General features: G+C 50.5%; 1 protein-coding gene across 1 annotated transcript in view; it reads left to right on the forward strand.

Moving 5' to 3' along the window:
• Window positions 1-26,003, forward strand: part of LOC122368307 (unconventional myosin-XV-like) — a 101,851-nt gene that overhangs the window by 49,205 nt on the left and 26,643 nt on the right. The window contains exons 49-50 of the mRNA XM_043342115.1: window positions 4,928-5,045; window positions 7,264-7,358. Coding sequence (XP_043198050.1) covers window positions 4,928-5,045; window positions 7,264-7,358 — 213 coding nt within the window. The remainder of the gene's footprint in view (window positions 1-4,927; window positions 5,046-7,263; window positions 7,359-26,003) is intronic.

Genomic DNA, 26,003 nt, shown 5'->3' on the forward strand with positions numbered 1-26,003 from the left:
GTGTGACTCACCGCACCATTCTACTGGCTCGTGCCTCGCCAACCGTGCCGTGCCGGTCCCCACACGGGTGGTCACGCTCCCTGGCGGCGCGACAGCCCCGTTCCGCCCCCTGCGCGCACCAGCACCGTGAGACGGACGGCCCTGAAGGCGGCAGTCGCCCGCCGACCGACGTGGTTCACGGTGGCCGAGGACGTGGTTCACGGCGGCCGAGGACGTGAGGACGTGGTTCACGGTGCCCGAGGACGTGGTTCACGGCGGGCGAGGACGAGGTTCATGGTGGGCGAGGATTTTGGTCGTGGTTTGTGAGGACGTGGTCCGCGGCTTGTGAGGACTCAGCTGTGGCTTGTGAAGACACTTGAACGTAGAGTCTGAGGACTTATTAGTTCAAAAGCGACTGTGAGAGCGATTTGAGCATCGTTTGCGAGGACTTAGTTCAGTAGTTTGTGAAGATTCAACCGTGGGTTGTGAGGACGTGGTACGAGGTTTGTGAGGACGAGGACATTTCTTCCGGTGGTGTGAGAACTGAGGAGTTCGTGGTTTACAGTGAATGTGAGAGGACTTGATCACGGTGATTTACGAGGACTTGGCTGTAGTTTGTGAGGACAGTCGTATAGTACGAGGATTTTGTCCGCTTTGTGCGAAAACTGTGGTCGTTGTCGATGGCAGTGAGGGGACAAGTGCTGCCCCGCGCATTCGACAGTGACCTCTGCGAAGACTCGGAACGTTGAGAGCTAGAGGTCAGGTCCCTGGCCATCGCTGCCGGTATTGTGTTCGAGACAGACTTTGGACAGACTTTGGACAGACCGGCTACACTTTGCTTTGAGGACAGGCACCGAACCGGTAGTGAGAACAAGCACATCACCATCGATGATCTGTGATTACAGCTCTCATCCGCCTGCTCATTTCCATACTAACAAAGCCGTTTGAGCGATACCACACCACACACGGCTCATTTCCATACTCCAGCACCGCCGATAGCCGATAATTCGCTATCTGCTCAACCAACCGCATCGTGGCCTTTCGGGCGTGGCTGCTGGTGATGGCCGGCGCCGACCACGCGACGGCTATCAGAGACCCGTGAGGCGTATCCAGTGGCCACAACGCAGCTGCCCCGTGCAGACCCGCCCGGCCATGGAGCGAGACCGGCCGACCCCGCTCGGCTGACCACAACTCTGGGAGACCGCGGACAGCAGCTGCTTCGTAGTCTGGCGAGTGTCTTGGAAAAGTGTGTGTTCGGGGAACACTGGTGACTGAAACTACCTGAAGCTTCGTGTGTGTTTGTACTTTGTGATTGAACCGGCCAAGGAAAGTTGTGAGTATCCTCGGTCTCGGAAGTTTTGTTTCAGCGCGTTGGACATGCGACAAAGTGCAAGAAGTGCTGCCTCGTGATTAAGTTTGCTGATTTGACACTAATTGGACATAAATTTTGAATTATCGTATGCTGAAGTGGCGGCGCCCGGCGGCTGACGAGGGAGGCGAAGTGGTCACAGGAGATGTTCGTGTGAGTCCTGCGAACGTAAAGCGACTTGGACCCTCTACAGAAATGGGCGCCGAATTGTTAGACAGCGGCAATGAGGGCACCACTACCGACAGTTGGTCGCTGGGCTCGTCAGTAACTTGTTCCTCTTGCACGGACTCATCTGGAGTGCACGTCTGCCCTTCGCCAAATCATGGAGCAAGTGGGGTCACAGCGGCGCTCAAGGTACCCAACGTCCGCCAGTCTCAGCGGTACAAGAGTCAGGGAGCAGCGAACATCACTAAGTCGAATCGAGCATCCCCTACCTCCACGAAGACAGGTGCCAACGCTGTACTTCCTATGGCGGGATCACTCAGCTCTTTAACTCGACGCTCTGGGCGGAACTTTTGTCAAAGTACGGAGAACCTGGCGAAGAAGGAGACGTCCAACTCTCTAAATCGTGTTCGCAGCGTAGACAGTGGTTTGGACGTTGTCGAGAAGCCTGTGCGTGGTATCTTGAGAAAACGAACCGAAGCCATCGAAAATGCCTTCTCCAAGCCTTCGTTTGTATTTTCCCGGTACAACCCACAAAGCCGCACAATGCCTCCGGAGAAATTCTCACTCCGACCATCTATGCAGCTTCCAGACCATCGTCTTCACGTGAAGAGGTCCTTCAACACTTTGCAAAGTTTCCAGACGAACCGTGCTCAGCGTCGCTCCCCAGGATGGTCTTCCATGCGCCCGACTCGTCAAGCAGCTAGTACTTCTGCCCGGACAACACGCGGGTCATCATCTCCTCCCACTTCACGACGATTGCTGAGCTTGTCCGATGACGACGAAGTGGTCCGTCTTCGTTCAGACTGGACCATCCCAATCACTCGTCAGAGTGACCCCAACTGGTCAACCAGCAGCACGAACTCAATCATCTCAACCTCGTCAACCCATCTCGGACGAGGTGACGATGTCGAGGAACCACGGAGCAGCAGAAAACACCTTCGCTCGTCGCCAGGTCAGGGCGCTGGCTCTCTAGAGCCGGTACCTGAAGAAGACATGGTAGACGCTCTGACCAACACTCCTCCAACCCTCGCGAGATGGTACGAAGCGGTGTCGACTGCACGTGCTCTGGGCGTGGTTCTGCCGCTGTACTCGGGACTTCTGGATCAGCTGGACCCGGTGACGCTGTCACGGCTCATATTCCAGGTAGGACTGCATTTCGTTCTGTATACTCCTCTTCTGTTTCTCCAGTATGTTTGACAGCTCATTCTGGCCTCCTGAGGTATTAAATTTGAAGGAGTGTCTCGTTCTGGTGGTCTTCTGGTCTTCACATTGTGTAAAACGTGAAGTTGCGAAGGTCAGACGTCCAATGCGGTTAGCTATTCTAATCAGATGACTGACAAGCGTGACGAGGCCGGAAACTAGTCTTTTCCGCCAAAATAGTCTGCATACGTCTCAAGTGGTTGACTGTACTGTAGGTTTTATCACTTCGTTTTTTTTTTTGTCTTGTGGCAGCATCAGGTTCCGCACGGAGTTATACTTATATTTGGTTTTTACACTGCACATTTGAAACGGTAACCACAAACCCCGTTTCCATCCAAGATGTGCGACCGAATGATAATTAGGTACCACATGAGTCTGGCATTAAGGTTTTCAGACTTTTTGTTTACTAAAACCTGAGTGTTTTTTTTTTTTGTCCGACAGCTGCATTCGTTATATCTCAGCTTTGGCCTTACGAGATCAGAAATGTGACGTCACATTTAGGGTCACCGGTAAGGCCACTTATGCGTCACATATAATGCCACATGTTACGGTCAACTAAGGGGTCACCAAGAGATCATTCCAAAGGTCACTTGGGAGGTCAGCTATGAGGTCACATAAGAGGTCACCCCAGAGGTCAGCTCAGCGGCCACCAAACCTCTCCACCGTGACCCGTCGTGGCCGCCAGAGCCGACCCCGTGCCGTTGTACCGTCCAGCAATTGTTGCACGCGCCGCTGCCTCCGCCTGCGCCTGCGGGCATCCCTCCTGCAGCTAGCCGGTGGTAAAGCGGCTAATGACAATCCTACGGCGCGCTCAACGCGGGGTGCCGCGGGTTGGTAGTCGTGACCTATTTAACACCAAACGGGATGGCTCCGTATCCGTTAAGTACTTAATTGTATTACGGTGTGAGCAGTTAGTGGTTTTATGGTGAATGTTCAGGCGTTCTGTGATGACAAAACATAAATGGGGAGGCACGCTTAGACGTTATTTATGCACGCTTCTAGTGGGTTTTAACGATGAAAAATATGCATCGTGACTCGGGTACTCGTTTGCCAATGACAATATTAGGGCGATTTACGAGTACTCAAGATGGGTATAATGTTGTAACAACACACCACAATATCATAGGACGAGGACTACATAAGATGGTAACCAGAGGCATGCTAGAGCGATGGGGACAGCTTGTATGTTCTTAGTTTAACGATGCAGATTGACTGATATGCAGCATGGTCTTCTACCGGTTATATCATTATTTGAACGAAGTTTTTAGTTAGGTCACTTTGCAGGGGACGATGGACGTTTTTAGTTAGGTCGAATTTGGATTCCTTCGGCATGTCTCGACGAGCTTCATCATATTCTCTTCATCGTCAGGCTCTACGATTAAAATGAATGTCGTAATATTTTCAGTCAAATGCTATTGCAGAAAAATGTCTGTAAAAATCATTTTGGACGGTTTTTGCCTCTGTAGGCTTACCTTTTGATCTCAGATCAAATTTGAGAACTTATTAGTGAAAGGAAGAAATGCTAAAGATCTACCAAATGCTTTTCAGTGACATTCTAGCCCTTATATTAGATGATCACGCAAAGGGTCAATTTATACAAGCATGTGAAAATCTTGAAAGTCTAGCTTCACATGACATCTAGTGGCTTGACCTTTCACCTGACCGAATAAGTGATAGAAACCCCTCTTTGAAATCGACGCTCGTCAAAACTGCGCTTACCCAGGGTCGCTACAAAATCGTGTTAAACTCTTACTCAGTCTTGATACGAGCAACACGCTCGTTTTCCCGAGAACTCACGGCTGAGCCCATCCCGTTGGAACTGGAGTGCCAAGAAACCCGAGAGAGAGAGAGAGAGAGACAGGAAACCCTGCCGCTAAAGCGGCCCTTCTGGACGGGCGACCGTTTCCAAGGAAATGACCGTAAAATAAAGAAAAATCATTGAAATGTCTTTGGAATGATATTTTTAAATCTTATTTCAATATCAATACATTATAATTTAAGCATAAGGTCATGTTCTACACAATGATATTCATAATGATGCTCGAACAGGCCACTTCTTACATCCAGCATAGTGATGCTAAAACTTCAATAATGGATCAATAAAATATTTTTCCTAAGCAGAGAGACGAGCAAGACCCGAACTGGTGGCCTTTGCAGCGCCATCTCTGCTAGACCTGAGCCTGTTCTAACAGTAGTTTCTCTTTTTGCCGCCAGGGCTCGCACGAGTACGTCCGAGCGACCGCTGACTACACCAGCCACGATCCGTCTCTGCTCAGTTTTATGAAGGGAGACCTCATCAGAGTCATCAAGAAGAGCCAACCGACCGAGAAAGGTAAGCGCTGTCAGCTCAAGCTGCTCAAATGAATTTCTGGGAGTGTAATGCTTTATTTTTAGGGTTGGGCCTAGATTATGACGAGAAAGGTCCCTTTTGGTCTAGGAGGACCATTGCAGGGCCGTGGGATAAGAAGACCAATACGTGATATAACTAGGGATTGTGCGGCCACCAGTTCGAGCGTCGCAGTGGCTGAGTTTGTCCTGTTGGGACTAACATGTTCTTTTTGGGGACAATTGTTCTTCTCTGCCTGCAAAGGCCATTGCAGAGCTATGTGATGACGATGTAGGGCGTAGACTGTAGACATTGGGCTGTGCGGGCCACCGACGTCCGACGGTGCGCCTGAGCGGCAGAGACTGTCCCAGTGGGACAGGAATGTCCCGATGGGACAGTTCGCTGTGCTGCTCAAACGGTCACCCCGGAGAAGGTCTATGTAGTTTGTCCAACGAGGACTTGCCCTTACCACCGGTATTCCGGTGGAGATGGAAGCCAGCCTGGAAAGGGAAGAAGAATGGGGATAATGCGACTGGATTGTCCTGAGAATGGCGAGGACGGATGAGTAGCTAGTTATACGGCGGTTTTGCTCACATATGATAGGCTGGATGCCGCTTATGCACACCTAGCCACCTGGTGGCCGTATGTAGCAACACCACAATATAACTGAACAGCTCGCTACCGATAGATGTCAGTGAAAGCCCAGCTCCTAGCGACGTCCAACACTTCTGCGTTTGGCTTTCATCATCAATTATCACCCAATAATAGAATTTTACTTATTTTGAGCGGCCGGCGCTGATGCTCATAGGCCGACGCGTATCTCAGAAAAGCTTTCAACGGTTTGCGGTGTACCTAATGCTTTTAACCAGCTTTTAACGTTACAGCAAGGTGGGCACTAGTGGTGTCAATTTCGGAAAACGTATGTTTAATGTCCGTCCAATGTCCAATACTTACGTCGACAGTCCGTCCAAAAATGTCCAAGCCAGCCATTTGTCCAAAGATGTCCGACATCTAGGCAATAGTTTACACTCAACACCGTTATTTAATTCGCTTTTAATGTATCGTTACCAGCTCAAAAGTGTTAATCATATGGAAAACTGAGCTTTCTAATGGCCAATCAATGTTAAACACAATTACTTTATAAAAAAAAATTGAGGTGTAGCAAGAGATTGTCCAAAGTTGTCCAAAGCCTGCTGTCATTGTCCAACCAAATTCCGAATTGGACATTGGACAAAATCGGAATTCCGAAGATTCAAGTTCCGATTGACACCACTAGTGGGCACCGTGCGGCGTGCTAAAGAGTAGAATTGAAAAAAAAAAATCCGCTGGTATATATCCCAGCCCCTAATATAATGGGTTAAACTTAGGTTAATTTTTGCATTTTTCATGACAAATCTTTGAAGCTCTACACTGAGATTAAGCCTTGGTATCTAGCTTAAGGATCCAGCTGAAAATAACGACCCTTTTACAAAACAAAATAAAAAGCCTATTTCAGTAAGTCTAAGGTTTGGTGGGGATCTGGATGTTATTGTTGTGTTGTTGTTGTTTTGCTACGGCTTTACCGAACAGCTCTGTCAGCCGCTCAGTCAGCTGATATCACCTCCCTCCCCTCCCCCTCCCAGCCGTATTTCCGGCGAAAGGCTGTCCGGCGCCGTATGTTTCGGTTCACTGCGTTCACCGTCTGGGGCAACGGCCGACAGTAACGACGTGGGCTGGCCATTGTTTGAACGGGGACGTGTCAGTGGCAATGGATGAGATGGGAGCAGATGTGGAGAGAGATAGGGTTGATGATCTGGGGAGAGGGGAGGGGATGTGGGGGAGGCGCTGATCGTGTTCGAAAGGAGGCTATCTGTGTTGCTTAGGAGAGAAGAAGTAGTTACTTTGTGTTGATGTGTGAAAGTTTGCAAACTTTCTGAGCTATTGGGACTAGAAGTTGGACATTGGCTTATGAGTTAGAACTTAGAAGACAGGATATTCGGCCTTGTCGAGGGGATTGGCGGTCATTTTTATGACCTCGGACTAACGACTTGACATCTTTAAAGTTCGAACTTGACGAACTTCGCAGGCTGGATGTCTGACTTGCGGAGAGATTGGTGCTTTTTATATTGTTTGTGTTCACTCGATGTCATTCCAGGCTGCCTTCATGCCCTTATAGCCAACCCATAGAAGTGTGAGAAGGTCGGGTAAGCTTGCATGATACTGACATATGTGTCCATGTCCACAGGCTGGCTGTTTGGCTTGCTGGACGGCCGCCGGGGCACCTTCCCAGCCCAGTTCGTCACACCGGTCGGCAAAAACTCGTCCCGGTCACAGAGCAAGGTAGGTCACAGGGCCGGAACTTTGTGTCACAACGGTCGAGGGTTCGGCTGTATTTGACTGTGTGGTACAGCTGTCTGAGACCGTAAGTGCTCCCCGAACTGTGACATTGACAAATTGATATAATTAAATATTATGTAACGATGGAGTGGTTATGAATTACCAGGCAAGACAACCAACATCCTGGTAAATGCCACTTGGGAAATATAATATACGCCAATAGCCAGTATAATCCACGAGGGCGATGATACGCCATGTAAAGTCGAATTCCAACATGAAACGATAAATGAGCTCGTTTTACCAGTGACTTTAGCTAGGACCAGCGTTCGCTTGGCTCCGGTATAAAGCTTATTGTTATACGATGCTGGCACTGTCTAACATAAATAATAAGAATGGCATCGGAGTCACGTCTGGCGATCAAATAGAAAGTATCATTGCTTCGTGCCAGCCGTTTCCAGGACGTTGAGGTGGAGTGACATGCACGCCTGGTAAATGAGAATGACATTTATCCTAGTTGGTGGCAATCATCGAGCTGGATTCCATAAGAAATGCATTCCAAATGTAGGCTCGATCGGTGCAGTGTTTGGCTCGAACCAAAACCTACTCATTTATACGCGTTTTTCGGGCTTAGCCTAACCAAATAAAACACCGTTTAATTTACCCTAACGAAACTTAAGCTAACATTTTTGATCGTTTAATTGCAAGTTAGCCTAAATCTGGTTTATGCTGATATGAAGGGAATATGAAGGAGCCGTTGAAACAGAGCCAGAAAACTTCGCCACGGTTATCATGCGACCAGCTGAACTTTCCGCAGATTGGGAGACACTGCTACGGAGTTGAAGAGGCTAGTCCACGGGCGTAAGTAATTCTTTTTTCCAATCAAAGGAAGGCGCTATACGGAGTATATCCCAGTGCGTCATTGTCAAGTGACTTACAACACCTTTATCCGGCCAGCTGTCTGCGAGGTGAAGTGGTTGGTTAGCGCACTCGCCCCGTGTTCAGAGGACCGAAGATTCGAATCCCGCCGGCGGCTGAAATTTTTGGCGCGTTGTAGGTTTGTAGGCTGTAGGTTAGGTCAAGTTAGGTTAGGTTAGGTTGTTAGTTTTTGTTTGGTTACGGAGCGAGCGAAGCGAGCGTAGTCTTTCCTTAGATTAACGGAAATTTCTGAGTATGAGCGGCCGGCCGGCCGGCCGGCCGGCCGGCCGTGGTCACGCTTTTGCGAGGCTTATATCTCAGCAACCACTTGACCGATTTACACGCGGTAATTTTTGTAGGGTAGCTTCATTCCTTCTACCAAGTATTGGACTATTCCCGATGCATGTGGGTGACCCCTTATGCACGTGCCACGTGCAAAACGAAGAGGTGTCAGTTTTGTAATTGTTGCAATATCTCGGTAACTACTTGGCCGATTGCGCTGAAAGTTGGCATGTAGGTAGGCACCCACTAGGCACTGCATATACATGTGCCAGAGTTGGGGTGCTGCTGCACGTGCGCACGTGCAGGGGTTGTTTCCAGATCTCGGGAACGGCTGGACCGATTGCGCTCAAATTTGGTACACGGTTAGGGACCGGTTAGTAGGGTGCCGTGCACAAGTTAGTTGGGACCCATTTTGCACGTGCGCACGTGCAGGGTGCCGCTTCCAGATCTCGAGAACGGCTGGGCCGATTGTGCCCAAATTTGGCACATCGCTAGAGACCAGTTAGTAGGGTGCCGTGCACAAGTCAGTTGGAGGTACCCCCTCGCAATTTCGCACGTGCAAGGCCCACCCTCTCGCTCGCTCCGTTAGTCGCCCCAAAAGGCGTTATACTGGTTTGGTTACAAAGAAGCATCTTCAGGTATAGTGCTTACCTTTGGTTGGAAAAAAGAAACACGCAGTCCATGGATGGCTCACGCCGCGCTACATTTATGAACAGGCATTAGTGACGCAGTTCCGAGTCCACGGGTCCGGCACTAACATCAAATTCGGTTGATACGTTCAGAGCATATTCCCAGGAATATTCACCGCGGACGGTAAATTTCCCGAAAATGGCCGATCGGAGTCGTTCCCGGATGTAATAGGTGTTCTCTATGTGATGCCACAATGCGTGCGTGGTCCTCGGCATCAGTATTTCGGCTCGTGGGTCGTTCACATAAATCTGAGCGAATGAGGGTGGCTGGTCTCCGTTGGCTTCGAGTGGTTCAAGTCGGTCCCGCAGTCCGCACCACATGTACATACACGGCACGTACCCGCCGGTGCCAGCAGGCTGTGGCACCCGTCACGGCTCACGCGCAGACATCGACGACAGGGCCAGCGCCGAGTTCAGACTTCAGATGCCTGGAAAACTGACGGAAGGTACGCGCTTCCACACCGTCGCCAGCCCAAAGATGGCGCAGCACAGGTGGCGGGGCCGGCACGGGGTCAAGGAGGACCTCCCCCACCCCACCCACCCCACAGCAGAAGGTGGCACGTTCACCCAACCAACGTAAGGCCGCACGCGCTACGCCAGCCTGCAGCCGCTCCCCTAGCATCATAGCATTAGTTTGCACTAGAACATACAGGGTGTAACGAAATTATCCGGACATCTATTTTTTCGCCATATCTGCTCGCACAGTTTCTTGTTTAATGTGGAAGCTGGAAAATTGGATGAATGCATATTATCACAGACGGTGTCTCGGTCCAAACTGTATTCGAGCCGGCCAGGTAGCCTCCGGGTCACAGAGGCAACGCCACCACGGTTCACATACGAGTGTCATGAGCGCATGTCACGAGCGCAAGTACGCGTGCACCGGCGCGGCGGCCGCCAGCTCAGCTCCATGACACTCCTCCACCCCGAATACTTGCACAGCATGGACAAGCAAATAAATACGCACCTCACAGAACAAATAACAACTGAAACAAAACGCCTACTCATAGCTCGCCACGTATCGGTCTGGGGGCCGCAGGGTGGACCGGTCTCTCAGCCGGTACTGCGGCGCGCTGGGAGAGGGTGCGGACGGCGGGACGGTGGTCACACCCGGCGCGGGCACCGCTCCGGTCAGCCCTGGCGGCGCCGGAACAGGCGGCCGGCCAGGAGCAGGCGCTCGATCAGGAGCCGACAGCCGGTCGGGAGTGGAGGCCAGTTGTCCGGGAACGGGAGCATGCCGTGCAGATGCAGCGGCGCTCTCCGTGACCGGATCAGGAGCAGGTATCGGTGTCACTCTGGAACGGAGAGGATCGTTAGCGACATGCGGAACAGCTGAATATCGCTCACGAACCTGGTCGGCGTGCCGCACAATCACCCTTCCGTCATTTAGCTCCACAGTGACCTTAACTCCCTCAACGAACACTACACGACCGGGCGCCCACCGACAACGCTCCAATCCCTGCAATCTATCGACAGCAGGCACATACACAGGGTCACCCGGGTTCAGACATCGTTCACGGGCATTTCGATCGGTACGTCTTTTGAGCCTCCTGCTGTCTCCGTATACGCTCCTGCCTATCTGGTAGCACACCATCTAAATGAGTGCGTGGCACACGACCCAGAAATAATTCGGCGGGCGTACATGAGGTCGTAGTATGCGGTGTTGTGCGGTACCTAAACAGAAATCGAGAGACCTTGGTCTCAATGGACCCCGAGATCTGTTTGTACAGCCCGTTTTTGAAGCTTTGCACGCTTCTTTCGGCTAAGCCGTTTGATTTGGGTGATAGGCTGGGTGTCGTTAAGTGCCTGATCCCATTTACACTGCAAAACGTTTTGAATTGCTGTGATACAAAACACTGGGCGTAGTCTGTCACTAGCACTGTTGGCACTCCCCAGCACGCAAACGACGCTCGTAATTTTTCAATCGTGATCAGTGAGTCGGAGGAACGAGTTGGGTAGACGTCCATCCATTTGGAGTGGGCGTCGACTATCACCAGAAACATCTATCCGTTAGCCGAGCAATAGTCTACATGGACTCGCTGCCAGGTCGAGTCGGCCACTGCCAAGGATGCAGTGGAGCGTCAGGGGCCCTGCCCTTCAGTTCCTGACACTTCACACAACACTTCACGATATCACGAATGTCGTCATCGATTTTTGGCCACCAAACATACATTTTAGCCAACATTTTGGTTCTACACTCGCCAGCATGACCTTCATGTAATAGCTTTAACATGGCACCCCGTCCCTGCGGCGGGACCACCACTCGTGACCCCCACAAAACACAGCCATCCTGCACACTCAGTTCACCTATACGGGACCTGTACGGCTGAAAATCAGGGCTGAGGGAAACACTATTGACATCCGGCCAGCCATCTCTGACATATCGATGTACCGCTGACAATACGGGATCCAGAGCGGTCTACCGCTGTATCTGGGACACATTCACTGGGGAATGGGGATGAGTCGATGAACTCAAGTAAATGGACAGTCTCAGCTCCGGAATTGGAACGCTCGAACAAGCCTCCTCGCACGAAGGCAGCCTGCTAAGCGCGTCACAGTGGCCTTGCTTAGATCCTTGCCGGTACTCAGTAGGCCCCAAGCATCAGAGCCCAGCGGACCATCCTAGGTGACGCCATCACGGGCAAAGGTTTCTGCTCTCCTATGAGGCCTATGAGAGGCTTATGATCTGACTGTATAGTGAAAGTTCGCCCCGCTAGGTAATAGTGAAATTTCTTAACGCCGGTCACTACAGCTAATGCCTCTTTATCAGTCTGTGAGTATCTAGTTTCGGTGTCATTCAACGCGCGCGAATAGTAGGCCACAAGTCGCTCGCCCTGTGACGTCCGCTGACTCAACACACAGCCAATGCCGACCGGTCCCGCGTCACAGACGAGAACCACCGGAAGGGCGGGATCAAAATGGGCTAGTACAGGAGGGCTAACTAGCATCTCTTTGGCTTTCCGAAAAGCAGACTTCTCTGCCTCAGCCCACTGCCAGGGCTGATCTGCCTTTAGAAGACGATAGAGCGGAGCCAAGACACTCGCCAGGTTCTCAAGGAATTTCCCATAGTAGTTGATTACTAGCCACTTACGCAGTTCCTTAGCATCCCGCGGTTCCGGGGCACGGACAATCGCGGCCGTTTTTTCGTCGGTGGTCTCCACACCACGGCTGCTTATCTTAAGCCCCAGATAGGTCACGCTGCTGACGCCGAAGCTACACTTGGCCTTGTTGACCCTAAAACCCGCTTCCTCCAGCCGTCTAAGAACCTGCCGGAGGGCCTCGTCATGCGCAGCGGCATCGACACCCGCGACTACAATGTCGTCCAAGAAGACCCGAACGCCAGAGATACAATCCAGGACAGTTTCCAGCGTCCGCTGGAAGTTGGAACAGCGACACTGCACTCGAATAGGCGAAGGTCAACCGAAGGGGTCGAAGAAGACCCCTCGGGGTGTCTACCGTGAGATACTCGCGGGCCTTTTCATCTAGCGGAAGCTGATTATACGCGTTTTTCAAGTCGATCTTTGAAAATATGGTACATCCCGACAGTTTTGAGTACAGTTCCTCCACACGCGGCAAGGGATACTGCTCTGCCTTAGCAGCCCTGTTGACGGTCAAGCGGTAGTCCCCACACACCCGTATTGACTGACCCCCAGCCTTGGGGACAACCACCAAGGGGGCCACCCATTTGCTGTGCCGTACCTGTTCCCAGAGTCCGCCACGGATCTGGTCCTCCAGCTCGGCGTCCGCAGCTTCCCTGAAGGCCAGCGGTACGGTGCGAGGCTTGAAGAAACGAGGCTGGACGTCCGGGTCTACGTCGATGCCGACTTCCCCGCCTCGATAGCAGCCCAGCTCCTCCTTGAAGACGTCAGCGAACTCGTCCAGGATGGGCTGCACACGGGTCTCCGCAGTCACTCAACAGATGGAGGGCCAGTCGAGCCTGATGTGTCCCAGCCAGTTCCTGCCGAACAGCCAGGGCCCGCCACCTTCGACTACGATGAGAGGTAGTCGCTGAGCCTGTCCGCCGTACTGAACGTTCACTGCAGCCTGCCCTATGACTGGCAGCTGCTCACCGCTGTAGGTCTTCAGCTTCACCGAACATGGTTCCAGCTTCGGCCCTCCACAGGGCCACAGCTGCCGAAACCCGGCGTCAGAGCAGACCGACAGAGTCGCCCCGGTGTCCAGCTCCATCTCGACCTTCTGACCGTCGAGCGCTACCGGCACCATCAGCGGCGGTCGCCTGACACCGAGGCCGGTCCGGACGGTGAACATGCTGTACACCTCCTCACCGGTCCCGGGACTAGAACTCCTCGGTTGCGTAGTGCCGTCCTCTCTGCTACCCTCCTGCGCGTCCGACCCTTGTAACGCGTCGCCATCAGCCGAGACATGGCGGAGGTGCTGCTGGTTCCTTCTGCAGGCAGCTCGGACGTGACCCCTGAGGCCACAGCTGTAGCACACCTTATCGATGAACGGGCACGTGTCCGGCTAATGATACCTCAGGCACCTGAAACAGCTCGCCGCCGTGCTGGCCCGGGCGTCGTCCTGTCATGCTGAGAGCGCAGCCGACCACCAGCTCTGGAGTCCGCTGCGCCGCCACCGCCGTCCCTGTAGCCGGCAGGAGCGCGGGCAGCACCGGCACCCCTAGAACTGCTACGCAGCCGCAGCGGACCCCGGGCACCAGTCAGCCGATGAACGAAGGCTCCATCTGCTCGCTGCTCAGCACCGCCGCTGAGCTCAGCCGCACTCGCTGCCGCCGACTCGTGTGCCTGGGCCAGCTGCTCCGCCGACTGGAGCGTCAGCCCCGGCTCACTGAGAAGCAAGGTTGGAGCAACTCGTTCCGTATGCCACAGACCAAACGGTCACGCAGCATTTCATTAAGGACATTAGGTGCGAACGAACAGTCTTTAGCCAGCTTACGAAGCCGCGCTAGAAAATTAGCAACTGTCTCACCGTCATTCCTGAAGCACAAATGAAACCGGAATCTGGCCACTATTTCAGATTTATCCGGCTCGAAGTGACTTTGCAAAACGCTGACCAGCTGATCGTATGTTTTCTCACTTACAGTGGCTGGAGCAATAAGATCTTCCAGCAGACCGAACGTTTTTGCGCCGATCGCACAAAGCAGCACGGCCCGCTTCTTTGCTTCTTGATCACTCCCGATATCTTGCGCCACAAAGTACTGATTTAACCGCCGCGTATAAGCACCGAAGCACTCAACGACCGCATCGAACTCGGGCGCCCCGCCCGCCATCGCCGCGTATTCGAGCCGGCCAGGTAGCCCCCGGGTCACAGAGGCAACGCCACCACGGTTTACATACGAGTGCCCCCAGCACGGATGTCACGAGCGCAAGTACGCGTGCACCGGCGCGGCGGCCGCCAGCTCAGCTCCATGAGACATATCTCTGGTATCTGCTCTCAACTCAGCAGTGACCTGACCTTGCGAAATGACTCTTGCTCTGAGTAAGAGTCGAGTCGCCAACGGTTTCATTTGATAGTTCTCGTTCAAGGAAGTGGAGAGAAGGGAGTACAGTCTCTCGTTTCGTAGTAAGGCTAAGTGTTGGTGGCATGGTGGCATGAGCCAGGAGCTGGTCTGTCAGCAGCTGGACATCAGCAGCAGCCAGTAGCACATCTGCCTGAGGCGTAACAGACTGGGACTTGGTGGCAGACTCAGTCCGGCCTCGATCGCAAAAGGCGCCCTTTGCCAGGTGGTGAGAAGAGTTGTCAAGATAGCGACAGGGAAACGCAAACAGACTCGAATTCTTACCAAGGCAGATAATAAGAGGTCCCACATCATGATTCACCATTACCCGCCCTTTAGCTTGGTTTTGCTGCCCTTCAAACTGAAAAAGACAATGAAATTGACGGGAAAACAACCAGTCCACCACCTTTGGACTTAGGCCAGGGCGTGTCCACTGGTCGAAGGAAGAGATGAATGAGGTGGCCTGGTCGGATGTGAAGCCGTTCGAGCTGCGATATCCGTTGAGCCGTCAAATTGACCATGTGTGGGCTGCCAGCAGCTCGAACGGCGTCGCCCGGCGTCAAACATCCGGCCAAAATCTAGACCTGAAGCATGTTCAGCTGCTGTGTAATATTCAAGCTGTTCATGACGCCACAGAAAACCACTATCAGTGATAAGTATTACCGGCGCAACATCCTGGCTAGCGATTGGTTAGAGCCACTCAACCAGGCTGCACAGGTGGGCTCAGTTTCTGAACGTGTACTGATGCCTGATTCAAGCCGCGCAGTTTTCATGCGGGGCGGCGCACCACCATGAAGTCCCTAGCAGAATGATAAGTGATGCCGAGAGGACCTATTTTTCTTTTCAGCTTCACTGGGGGGCCAGCGGCATCACTGCGGGGGCCACGCCCCCCCCCCTAGCATCTCAGAGGAAGACCTGGGGGCCAACCATGTGTTTTGCCCCCCCCCCACACACACACACACACCCAATTTTTACTCGAGGCCCTCTCGTCTAGGACGTGGTCACCTTCCAGAATAAACAAACTCGGTAAAAATAAGTTCCACGAATCCCCACGCACAGAGTCCAAGGGACCCTTGTTGATCCAAGGAGGCCCTCCATCCATACTCGTCAGCGGAGGCCCCTGGAACTGATGCCCTGAGAGGCGCTAGTGGATCTGAGGAGGCCCCAATATCCACACTAGTCTGGGGAGGCCCCTGACACTGGCGGTCTGAGAGGCCCGTCTGGCGTCTATCCACACTAGTCAGAGGAGGTCCCTGAGACTGGTGGTCTGGGAGGCCCCTCCATCCACACTAGTCAGAATTGGCCCCTGACATTGGTGGTCTGGGATCCCCCTACCCTCACTAGTCAGAAGAGGCCCCTCTATCCTCAATAGTCAGAAGAGGCCTCTGAGACTGATGGTCAGAGAGACCCTTTTATTTATACTAGCCACAGCTGCACAGGAGCCCCCTGAGATAAATGGTCTGAGAGACTCTTCCATTTATACTAACCTAAGGCGCCCCTGGGATTGATGGTCTAACAGGCCCTTATATTTATACTGGCCGGAAGAAGGCCAATGAGACTGATGGTCTGAGAGACCCTTCTATTCACACTGGCCAGAGGAGGCAATTGAGACTGGTGGTTTGAGAGGACCTACTATTCATAAAAGGCAGAGGAGGCCCATGAACTTAAGGGTCTGAGAGCCCCTCCTATTCATACTAACCAAGAGACGACCCTGAAATTAATAATCTGCGGGGCCCTTCTATTCATACCAGCCAGAGAAAGCCCCTGGGATTGATGATCTAAGAGGCCCTTCTATCTATAGTTGCCAAAGGACGCTGAGACTGACGGTGGCCAGAAATGGCCTTTGAGACTGATGGTCTGAGAGGCCCTTCTATTCAAACTAGGCATGGGAGGCCCCTGAGAATAATAGTCCGAAGTCTCAGATACTATACCTCCTCTGACTAGTGTGGACTGTGGATAGACGGGCCTCTCAGACCCTCAGAGGCCGGTATCCCTCAGAGGCCGGTATGGGATATTAGAGCTCAGTGAGAGCTTGTGTGGTGCCTTCAGTGGCCTTGTGGAGCCGTTAGTGTTCTCTGGCGCCGGTGTGTCCTCACTCCTCGTCACCGGTGTGGGGCATTTAGAGCTCAGAGATACTGGTGTGGGGCCCTCAGAGGTGTCGGTGTGGGTCCTTCAGATGCACCTATAGAGCCTTGAGAGTTGAGATGCACACGTGTGTGGGCCCCAGAGGCGCCGGTGTGGGCCCTCAGAGCCACCGATATAGGGCCTTGAAGGAAATTGTTCATTTTCCTGAAATTTGTATTTTACTACAGATTAATGATTTTCATGATCATAATTATCAGAAAATAAAATAAAACCTTTTTTGTATGAAGGATTATTTTCCATATTTTAATCTAGGAGGAACTATATTCTATATAAAATTATGTTTATCGCGGAACCTTACAACGCGTTGACCAATCATATTGTGTAGTTCAAACCTACCCATGCTGATTGGCTGACGATGAGGTGACTGCATTCCTCTGCAAAGCGCGCATTCCTCTGAAAGGCACTCTTTTTGGAATGAGACATGGAATATCTTCGTCTAGGGTGATTGTTGAGCCGTAAAAGCCACAAAGAGCCAATCATCTTTGTGCTAGTCTCAGCTCAAGCTACAAAGTACGAAACTGCTATTCCAGTAAAAGAAAAAACATGTGAAAAGTGAACTATTTCCTTTAAGAGACACTGGTAGGTATGAACTTCAAAGGCGCCGGTGTGTGGCGCTCATAAACACTGGTGTGGAGCCATTACAGGCGGGTGGAGCCGTTAGAGGCCGGAAGGGGCCCTTAGGTGCCTACAAGGAGCCTTCAGAAGCTGGTGTGGCACCCTTATGGAGATAAGCGTGTCTACTTAGCAGCCCTCGAGGTGCTCTCACGAGCTCTGTGGGGCCCTGCCGAGCCGAAATATGGCCAGATTTTTTTTTTTTTAACGGCCAGTGCCGCCGCAGGGCTCTTAGGACTTTTATTCTCAGGGACCTCCTCTGCATAGTTTGAATAGAAGGTCCTCTCAGACCATCAGTCTCGAAGGCCTCTTCTGGCCACCATCAGTCTCAGGGGCCTCCTTTGGCAAGTACAGATAGAAGGGCCTCTCAGATCATTAACCCTCGTCCGCACATGGGGGGGGGGGGTGGTTGCCACCCCAGGAAGTTTTTTTCTGCTCTGCACTCAACATTTTTAGAGCTAGATGCCTGATTTTTCGTATAGCTGCTCCTCTATCCTTTCTCGATGTCCACTGAAAATGTCAAGTCTCTGTGGTTTTGGATTTCGGAGATATGACCTTGTTCATCAGGTCATGTCATGACCCAAATGACAAATACCCAATATCTTGCGTTGGCCATGGGTCTTGTGAGCACATTGATTTCGACCTTTTTTCCCAGTCTTACCTCCCCCTATCAGTGAACATGTTGTTCGACGATATACAGATGTCAAGGTTAGGGTCAAGGTCAACCTAGGTCATCTGGAAACATTGCGTTTTAGGCAAGCGGAATTTACTTTTTGTGAAGTTTCTTTGACAGTATTTTTAGTAAAAGTTTCTCATTTCATGATCTCATGTAATATGGACACATAAACAATCGGTGCACACATCAGTATACACACAGACACACACAGACATACAAACAAATATCATTGACCTTGACCTAACTTGACCTGAGATGACCTCACCAGCAAAAACCTGGTCGGATAGTGTGACATAGAGGTTCTAGCTGGCTTGGCACCACAATACGGCATCGTCATCGGTATATGATGAGCAGCGCACTCGATATCCAACGGTGACCCAAAACAGTAACATTTTTTAGTTTGACCTGACCTGGAAGGTCAATGCCTGACCTGAGAAGGTAAAACTGGGCATCATTGGATTCGTCTTTTCCCAAAGAATCTTTTTAGTCTTTACCGCAAAGCTCTATCTCCAACAGGAACGAAATGGCGCGGGGGGGGGGGGTGGCAACCCCCCCCCCCCCATGTGCGTTCTAGGATGGGAAAATGGCATGTGCGGGCGAGGGTTAATCCCAGGGGCTTTCTCTGGCTAGTATGAATAGATCAGCCTCTCAGATAATTAATTTCAGGGTCTTCTCTTGGCTAGTATGCATAGGAAAGGGCTCTGATACCCTGAATTTCAGGGGCCTCCTCTACCTATTACGAATAGTAGGACCTCTCCAACCACCAGTCTCAGGTGCCTCCTCTGGCTAGTATAAATAGAAGGGCCTGTTAGACTATCAATCCCAGGGGCCTCCTCTGGTGAGTATAAACAGGAGAGCCTCTGAGACCAAAAATCTTAGGGGGCTCCTGTGGTCAGTATAAATAAAAGGGCCCCTCAGACCATCAGTCTCGGGGGCCTCCCTAGAACAATGTGGAGAGGGGCCTCCCCAGATTCACTAGGACCTCTCTGACCATCAGTCTCAGAGGCCTCTTCTGACTATTGAGGATAGAGGGACCTTCTCTGACTAGTGAGGGTAAAGGGCCTCCCAGACCGCCAGTGTCAGGGGCCTATTCTAACTAATGTAAATTGAGAGGCCTCCCAGACCACCAGTCTCAGGGACATCCTCTGACTAGTGTGGATAGACGGGCCTCTTAGACCGCCAGTGTCAGGGGCCTTCCCAGACCAGTTTGGATATTGGGGCCTCCGGCCTCCTCAGATTCACTAGCGCCTCTCAGGCCATCAGTCTCAGGGGCCTCCGCTGACGAGTATGGATAGAGGGCCTCCTTGGATCAACAAGGGTCCCTTGGAGTCCGTGCGTGGAGATACGTGGAACTTATTTTTACTGAGTTTGTTTATTCTGGAAGGTTACAACGTCCTCTCAACTCGAGACGAGAGGGTCCCGAGTAAAAAGTGTATGGGGGGGGGCGGCAAAACATATGGTTGGCCCCCACGGCCCCCTCTAGCATGTTAACTTGGGAGCCGTGGCTCCTGCAAGTGATGCCACTGGCCCCCAGTGGAGCTAAAATCGCGTCACTGGGGCGGGGGGGGGGGGCAGGCAGTTAACACTTTTAGTGGCAGGGGAGTTGTTGTTTTCATCCATCCCTCAGGTTTTTCGAGAATATCTTCGAAACGGCTAAAGATAGGATGCTGAAATTGTGTGACTTTTCTTAGAACTAAACTAGGCACATCATTTGAAATTTTCAAGTTGATACCCTGATCAGGGGCGGTTCCAGGGCATCGGAAGGTCCATTGGGAGGTCCTATTCACGAAGTGAGTCATTTGGGTGAAGATCACTATGCTGGTGCACTATAACTGTAGGTATTCATTCTGTGGGTGGATCAACATTATTTTCGGGTATTAGAGGTTCACAAGTGATCACAAGAGATGGATCATAAGCGGTTCCAGGAAAGCAGAAAGGGAAGTCGATTTCACCTCCCAACTTCGGTGCTCTGACGCCGCCTATGAATTGCCAATCTACTATTAGTCATTCTATCACATATTTTGTAACATCAAAAGACCATTGCAAATCCGTTTTGGTAATGGTATTAGGCCCGGTGGCCGCGCCGGGGGCTGCGGGCTCGACCTTGACATCTCTAAACAGGACCTCGGGGAAGGGCAGGACACAGAGTCTGAGCCTTAACCCTATTCCTGGCGGGCTCCGCCGGGACAAGAAACTGGCGGGGGGGGCCGATTCGGCCCCCCCCTGAGATCTCGAGAACGAAGCAAGATAGCGACAAGCGGTAAACGGCATCGGATACGCACGGCCAAGATCTACAATTTTTACTAAGGTCATTTTCAGGTCAGGTCAAAGATGACGTCACAGGGGTCGAAAAAGTCAAAATGGCGGCACTAGATATGGAGAGAGTTTTTCTCGAATAACTTTCGAATTAGTCAAGATAGGAACAAACTAAGGGCATCATCGTGATCCTCTCGTCAATCCGCATCGAATGATATATATGTTGACCTCGAAAGGTCAAGGTCAAAGGTTGACCTCAGGTCACGTGACCTCGAGGTCATCATGTATATCATTCGATGCGTCTTGACGAGCTGAACACAATGAGACCATCCACGCGTCTGTATCTTGTTCCTGTACGGAGTTATTGGCCAAAAACCTTTGGTGACCTTTGATGACGTCACATGACCTCACAGCTGCCCAACAGCAAAACAGACCTCAAGGTAGTGAAGGTTGATCGTATATGAAGTCATGTATGGTATATGGGGCCATTCCGACCCGTTTTAGTGGTAAAAACAGGGAGTTGATTTTTCCCCCATTGACTTATAATGGGGAGGTCGCGAAATTGACCTGACCTTAGGTCACCGATATCAAAATTCCGAGATATACAAATTGCACATACTGGTACCCTAACTAAACCCTGAAGAGAAGAAATTGATCGGTCAAAAACTCTAGCTCTGGCGTGATTGCAAACTTTTCTGAGGTAGCGTCACCAAACCTCCTCTGGTGACCTGACCTGAGGTCAGATCAACTCAAAATTTTCAGACATGTTGCGTAGAAGCCTTTTAGGAAAAGTCAGAAAATTTGAGCTTCCTAGCTCAACGCGTTTGGGAGATATAACCAAAAAACCTCAGGGGGGGGCTCCTGAGGCCCCCCCCCCCGCCAGGAATAGGGTTAAGGACAGGGCAGGCACTGACCATGAGGCTAAGATAAGACACATTAGGCACGTGAGGACTGGGTAGGCTGCAGGGTCCGAGGGCAAGGCGCGGGTCTGAGGCTGTCATTACACAGGGCTGGAAAGTAGTGCAAGATTCAGGGCCTTAGAACACCTGATGAACACCACACCTGATGGCAGGGCAACACACACACACAGGATCTTAGAGCAGGGCAAGAAACAGTACCTAAGGGCAGAGCAAGATACATATAAGGACACAGGTAGGGCACAAGGCCTGAATGTATGACAAGACAGGGTATAGGGCCTGAGGGCAAGACAAGGCTCAGGGCATGAGGGCAGAACAAAGCACAGGTTGTGAGGACAGGTAAGGGCATGAGGACGGGAAACGGCACGGGACCTGAGGACGGGGGACACCACAAGGCCTGATAGCAGGGCAGGGCACAACGCCTGAGAGCAGTGGGACACGAGACCTTAGGGAAATGCAGTGTGCAAGGCTTGAGGGCAGAGTAGGACACAGGGCTGATGGCATGGGACAGCACAAGGCCTGATGACAGGGCAGAGCACAGCAGCTTAGTGCGAGGGCGGGGTCTGAGGGCAAGACAATGCACAAGGCTTAATGGCAGAATACGACAGGGTCTGAGGGCAGGGCATGCACATGGGGCCTGAGGCAGGGCAAGGCATCAGGCTTGAGGAAGGACGCTGGGCCGGGGCATGAGGGCATGGGAAGGCACAAGACCTGATGGCAGGACAGGGCACAGCACCTGAGGGCAAGGCAGGGCACGGGGTCTGATGGCAGGACAAGTGTACGAGGCTTGAGGGCAGAGAAGGGCACAGGGCCTCAAACTAGGGTAGGACAGGGCACGGGCGTAAAGATGGGAAGACAGCGCATACAACTTCAAGGCAGAGTACATAAGGTATCGGATTTGAGGGCAGGACAGGGCGGGGCACAGGGCCTGAAGGAAGGGCAGGGCAAGGTACAAGACGTAAGGACAGGACACTGGGCAGGGCACATACCCTAGGGGTATAGTAGGGGAGGATATAACAAGGTGTACGACTTCAGGATAGAGCAAGGCACAAGGAATGGAGAGGGTATGTTTGTGCTTAGGTACATAGTAAATCAGGGCACAAAGCAATCGAAAAGCAACATCTGTTACACAGTAAAAGACCGAGGCATGTTACTTATTTTTGCTAGCACTTTTCCGCTGACACCCTGTCATTTCAGTGTGGGACGCAGTGGTTCAAATTTCGCGAGGGCTACGTCCCAAAGGCAGGGGGCTGCGTCCCCGAATGGGACGCAGTCAGTTTGTTAAAATATACCCTGAGTGTTTGAGAGAAATTGAACGTCGCGCTTATTGGGAGGTCGGATAGACCCACCCATGACCCTCAGTTAAAAAAAAAAAAAACTCTTAAAAGGTGGCCGATCGCGGCGAAACTTTTCGCATTCACGAGCTAATCAAAATTACACACATCATGACAATTATATGACCCCGAACCCCATGACCCTTGACCTATGGCGTGTTTCTAGAGACCATGGCATGGCAGAATCGCGATTCTGCGTGTTAGCGCACATTATCGACGCGTTTTCAGACTATTTGTGTCTTAAAAAAAAACGCGCAAACTTGTGGAATGATTGTAATACCATGCCTTATTGTAGGTGTCAGGGTCGCATTAGGGTCAGGTGGTCAAGGTTACTGAGCTTAGATGACCTTGCTTCACCTTTTCAAGTTTCAACATGTATTAGTGTCCTTTTTGCAGATGTCGAATTTAGGATCCATTTTCAAGAGAGGTTTTGGTGCCAAAAAATATGTTACGAAGCTTCCCATGTTGCGAAGCTCCCTTTCAGTGGTGATTGACACCTACTTTGGCTACCTGTCATGACACCTAGGCTAGCTACTGGACACTGGTTGACCTGATCTTACCTGAATAGACCTACCCCCAGGCCCCAAATGCTGACAGGGGATTCAGGTTCAGCGCAAAATTTTGAGCAAGATAGCATTAAAATTGGGAAGTTCGTATTTCCTTTGTATTTCATTTTTGTAACCACCTGGTCGGGCAATGTGAAAGGGTTACAAATAAATATCAAAGCATGGATAAGATAGGCTACTATTTTTATTTTTCTTAGTTAAAAGATAATCGTGTCAGGGCTATGACTAAAAATAAGTGGCCTAAATCCGATGAGAAAACAGGATTTGAGGGAACCCTAGGTTTGGCTCCTTGGGCCTCTGCCCCCCCCCCCCCTCCAGCGAAAATCCCTTACAGGAGGCCCTGAAGCCCCCAGCCCCCCACCTCAAAAAGTAGATGGGCACTTGCCCACCTGGCCCCTCCTGTTCCTACGCCTATGCAATTTTATTAATAGCCAAACTATCAAAAATAAAACACAAACTAATGTTTGTGGAATCAATAGTTTGATTCTGACACCAGATTGCCTCCATAAAAAAATCAATTTCCTGATTGTCTTTTAGCATGCTTTGCATAAAAAACAGTCATTATTTTGGCTGTATTTTTTGTGTGTGGTTAGCTTCATCATTTTTCTTTGCCACCTGCTAGCAGCACTGCCAATCAGTGTTTTACAAGAAGCATGCCAATTGGGGAAACTATGAGGCAGAAATAAAAACATTGATCGATCAATAAATGGATCTTGTACCTATAACCATATATGGGCATAAATGCAGTCCCCGCTATGACGGGGTGCATTCAGTGTAACGGGACAATACTTGCGGTATTGAGTACACCCACTGAAGAGAAAAAGCTTCCATTACCAAAGGAATGATAGTTAACGAGTAATACTTGACGAAAGTACGCACATTCACCCGAAAATGACGATGTTTTTGCAGGTTCTGGGCGTCCACTTTGGCAGACAATCAGCTGGCCATTCCATAAATGGATCGGCACTATGAAAAAGTTTAGAAATTTATTTTTAAAACAATAAATACAAAATAGTAACTATTGAATAATAATTAATTTTGCTATAATTAACAATATTGTAAACAAATTAATACAAATAATACCTAACTATTTACCATCTCTTAATTACTCACTTTTCTGGCACGTTTCTGTCGATCAGCAATTGCCGTCAAACGTCGGTTGGCCTTGAGTCACAACTTACTTCATTAGGACCGCCAGCTAATTGTGCGCTGAGTGAGTACAGGCCTTGTGTGAATTACAACTTGCTAATGTCTTTTTTTCATTTGAAAGCTAGGATGCACAAAATCACATCCATTTTTTTGTTACATGGTCATGGCCCTGCCCACTCCAACCTTTCATTGGTCGATCAATATTTGGATTTGAGCCTCGTCCTTTACCCAACTGACGCACAACCTAACAGAACAGCTTCCAACAAAGTATGGTTAGTTTTACAATTGTAAGAATGCCCTGCTCCTTCATTTCAAAATGAAAAGTGATGTAACCATTAACAACACATGAGCCTAGTATCCGCCATCTTCACACAACTATATAGCCGCCAAGATAAAGCAAAAAGGGATACCGGTATGGACTCTAGTCATGTCATGGCAGGCACAAGCTAGCTACAGGCAGTTTTTGCAAGAAGGTAGGTGGAAAAACAAAACAAAACAAGGAGACAAGTGACAACAATATGGGTGGGTGGAGTTCTTCTGGCTGTTTACTTAACCTGATCTATCATATATTAGGGAGAACAATATTTAGCTTACCTGTTGTAGACACACAACGACCACCATCCTTGAAACTGCACGTGCAACAACAATAACGCTCAAAGATATTCCGGCGTGCAAACAGCTGCGCCGAAATTGTAGCTCAGTCGTGCTTCCAAATCGACGTGGCACATCGCTGCCAGATCTTTTACTGGACGAGGAAGGCCTTTGAGTATGAAGCAAACTCTGGTGGATAAAATATGAACTAACAGAATCGTTTAATTGGCCGGGTTAGGGTAAATCTGGTTTAGGCTAACGTGCTCCAAAGTTAGTATAAACTCGGATCTGGGCTGTTCCTATCAAAATACACTAGTTTTAATTTATGCTATCCAAAAAGTTAGGGTAAATTAAAATAAATTGAAAATCGGGTTTAGGCTAACGAAAAGTTACCCTAAACCCGTTTCACAAAAGCAATCTATGAGCCCACGACGAACGGAAGTCGGCGTTGAACCGTCATGAAAGGTCATTATGAAAACAACCTGTCCCATGGTCGTTATTTTCGGCCATGTTTACCTACAACTAAACAAATGTTGGCTACAAACCGCGTTTACAAATGTCGGAATTACAAATGTTACCAAATGCCAGACAAATCGTGTTGATGTTTTCTGAAATAATGAAATGATGTAATGTTTCATGAATAGCTGAGCATTCACAAAAACGTGAATAGGTCTCCTGGCCTGTAGTTGTTTTTAACCGCTGCACCATCCTTTTGTACTTTGACATCAACACTTTGCTATTGCAAGTACTGTAGCCTGTAGGTACGTTGTACTACTTCTAGAGGTAATAAGCTATCGAAACTGCTACATTTTACGCAAGACGTCTTTTCTGGAATGTCTTGCCTTTGAATCCCCTAATCTACTCGTTTCATGTTTATGGAAGTATGCTAATATCATGCATTATGGAAATAGTTATCGCGGCAGAAGCGGTTATTCGTCAGGTCAAGCTGGCATGAGTGTCACTTGCGCGATCAAGCGAGGCGCGATGTTTTAGTGCCTCTAGAACGTGCTGTGACCGTTTGGTCTCGTGTTTTGACCGCGACC

The sequence above is a fragment of the Amphibalanus amphitrite genome, unplaced genomic scaffold (genome assembly GCF_019059575.1).
Source record: "Amphibalanus amphitrite isolate SeventyFive unplaced genomic scaffold, NRLGWU_Aamphi_draft 000938F_arrow, whole genome shotgun sequence".
Lineage (NCBI taxonomy): Eukaryota > Metazoa > Arthropoda > Thecostraca > Balanomorpha > Balanidae > Amphibalanus > Amphibalanus amphitrite.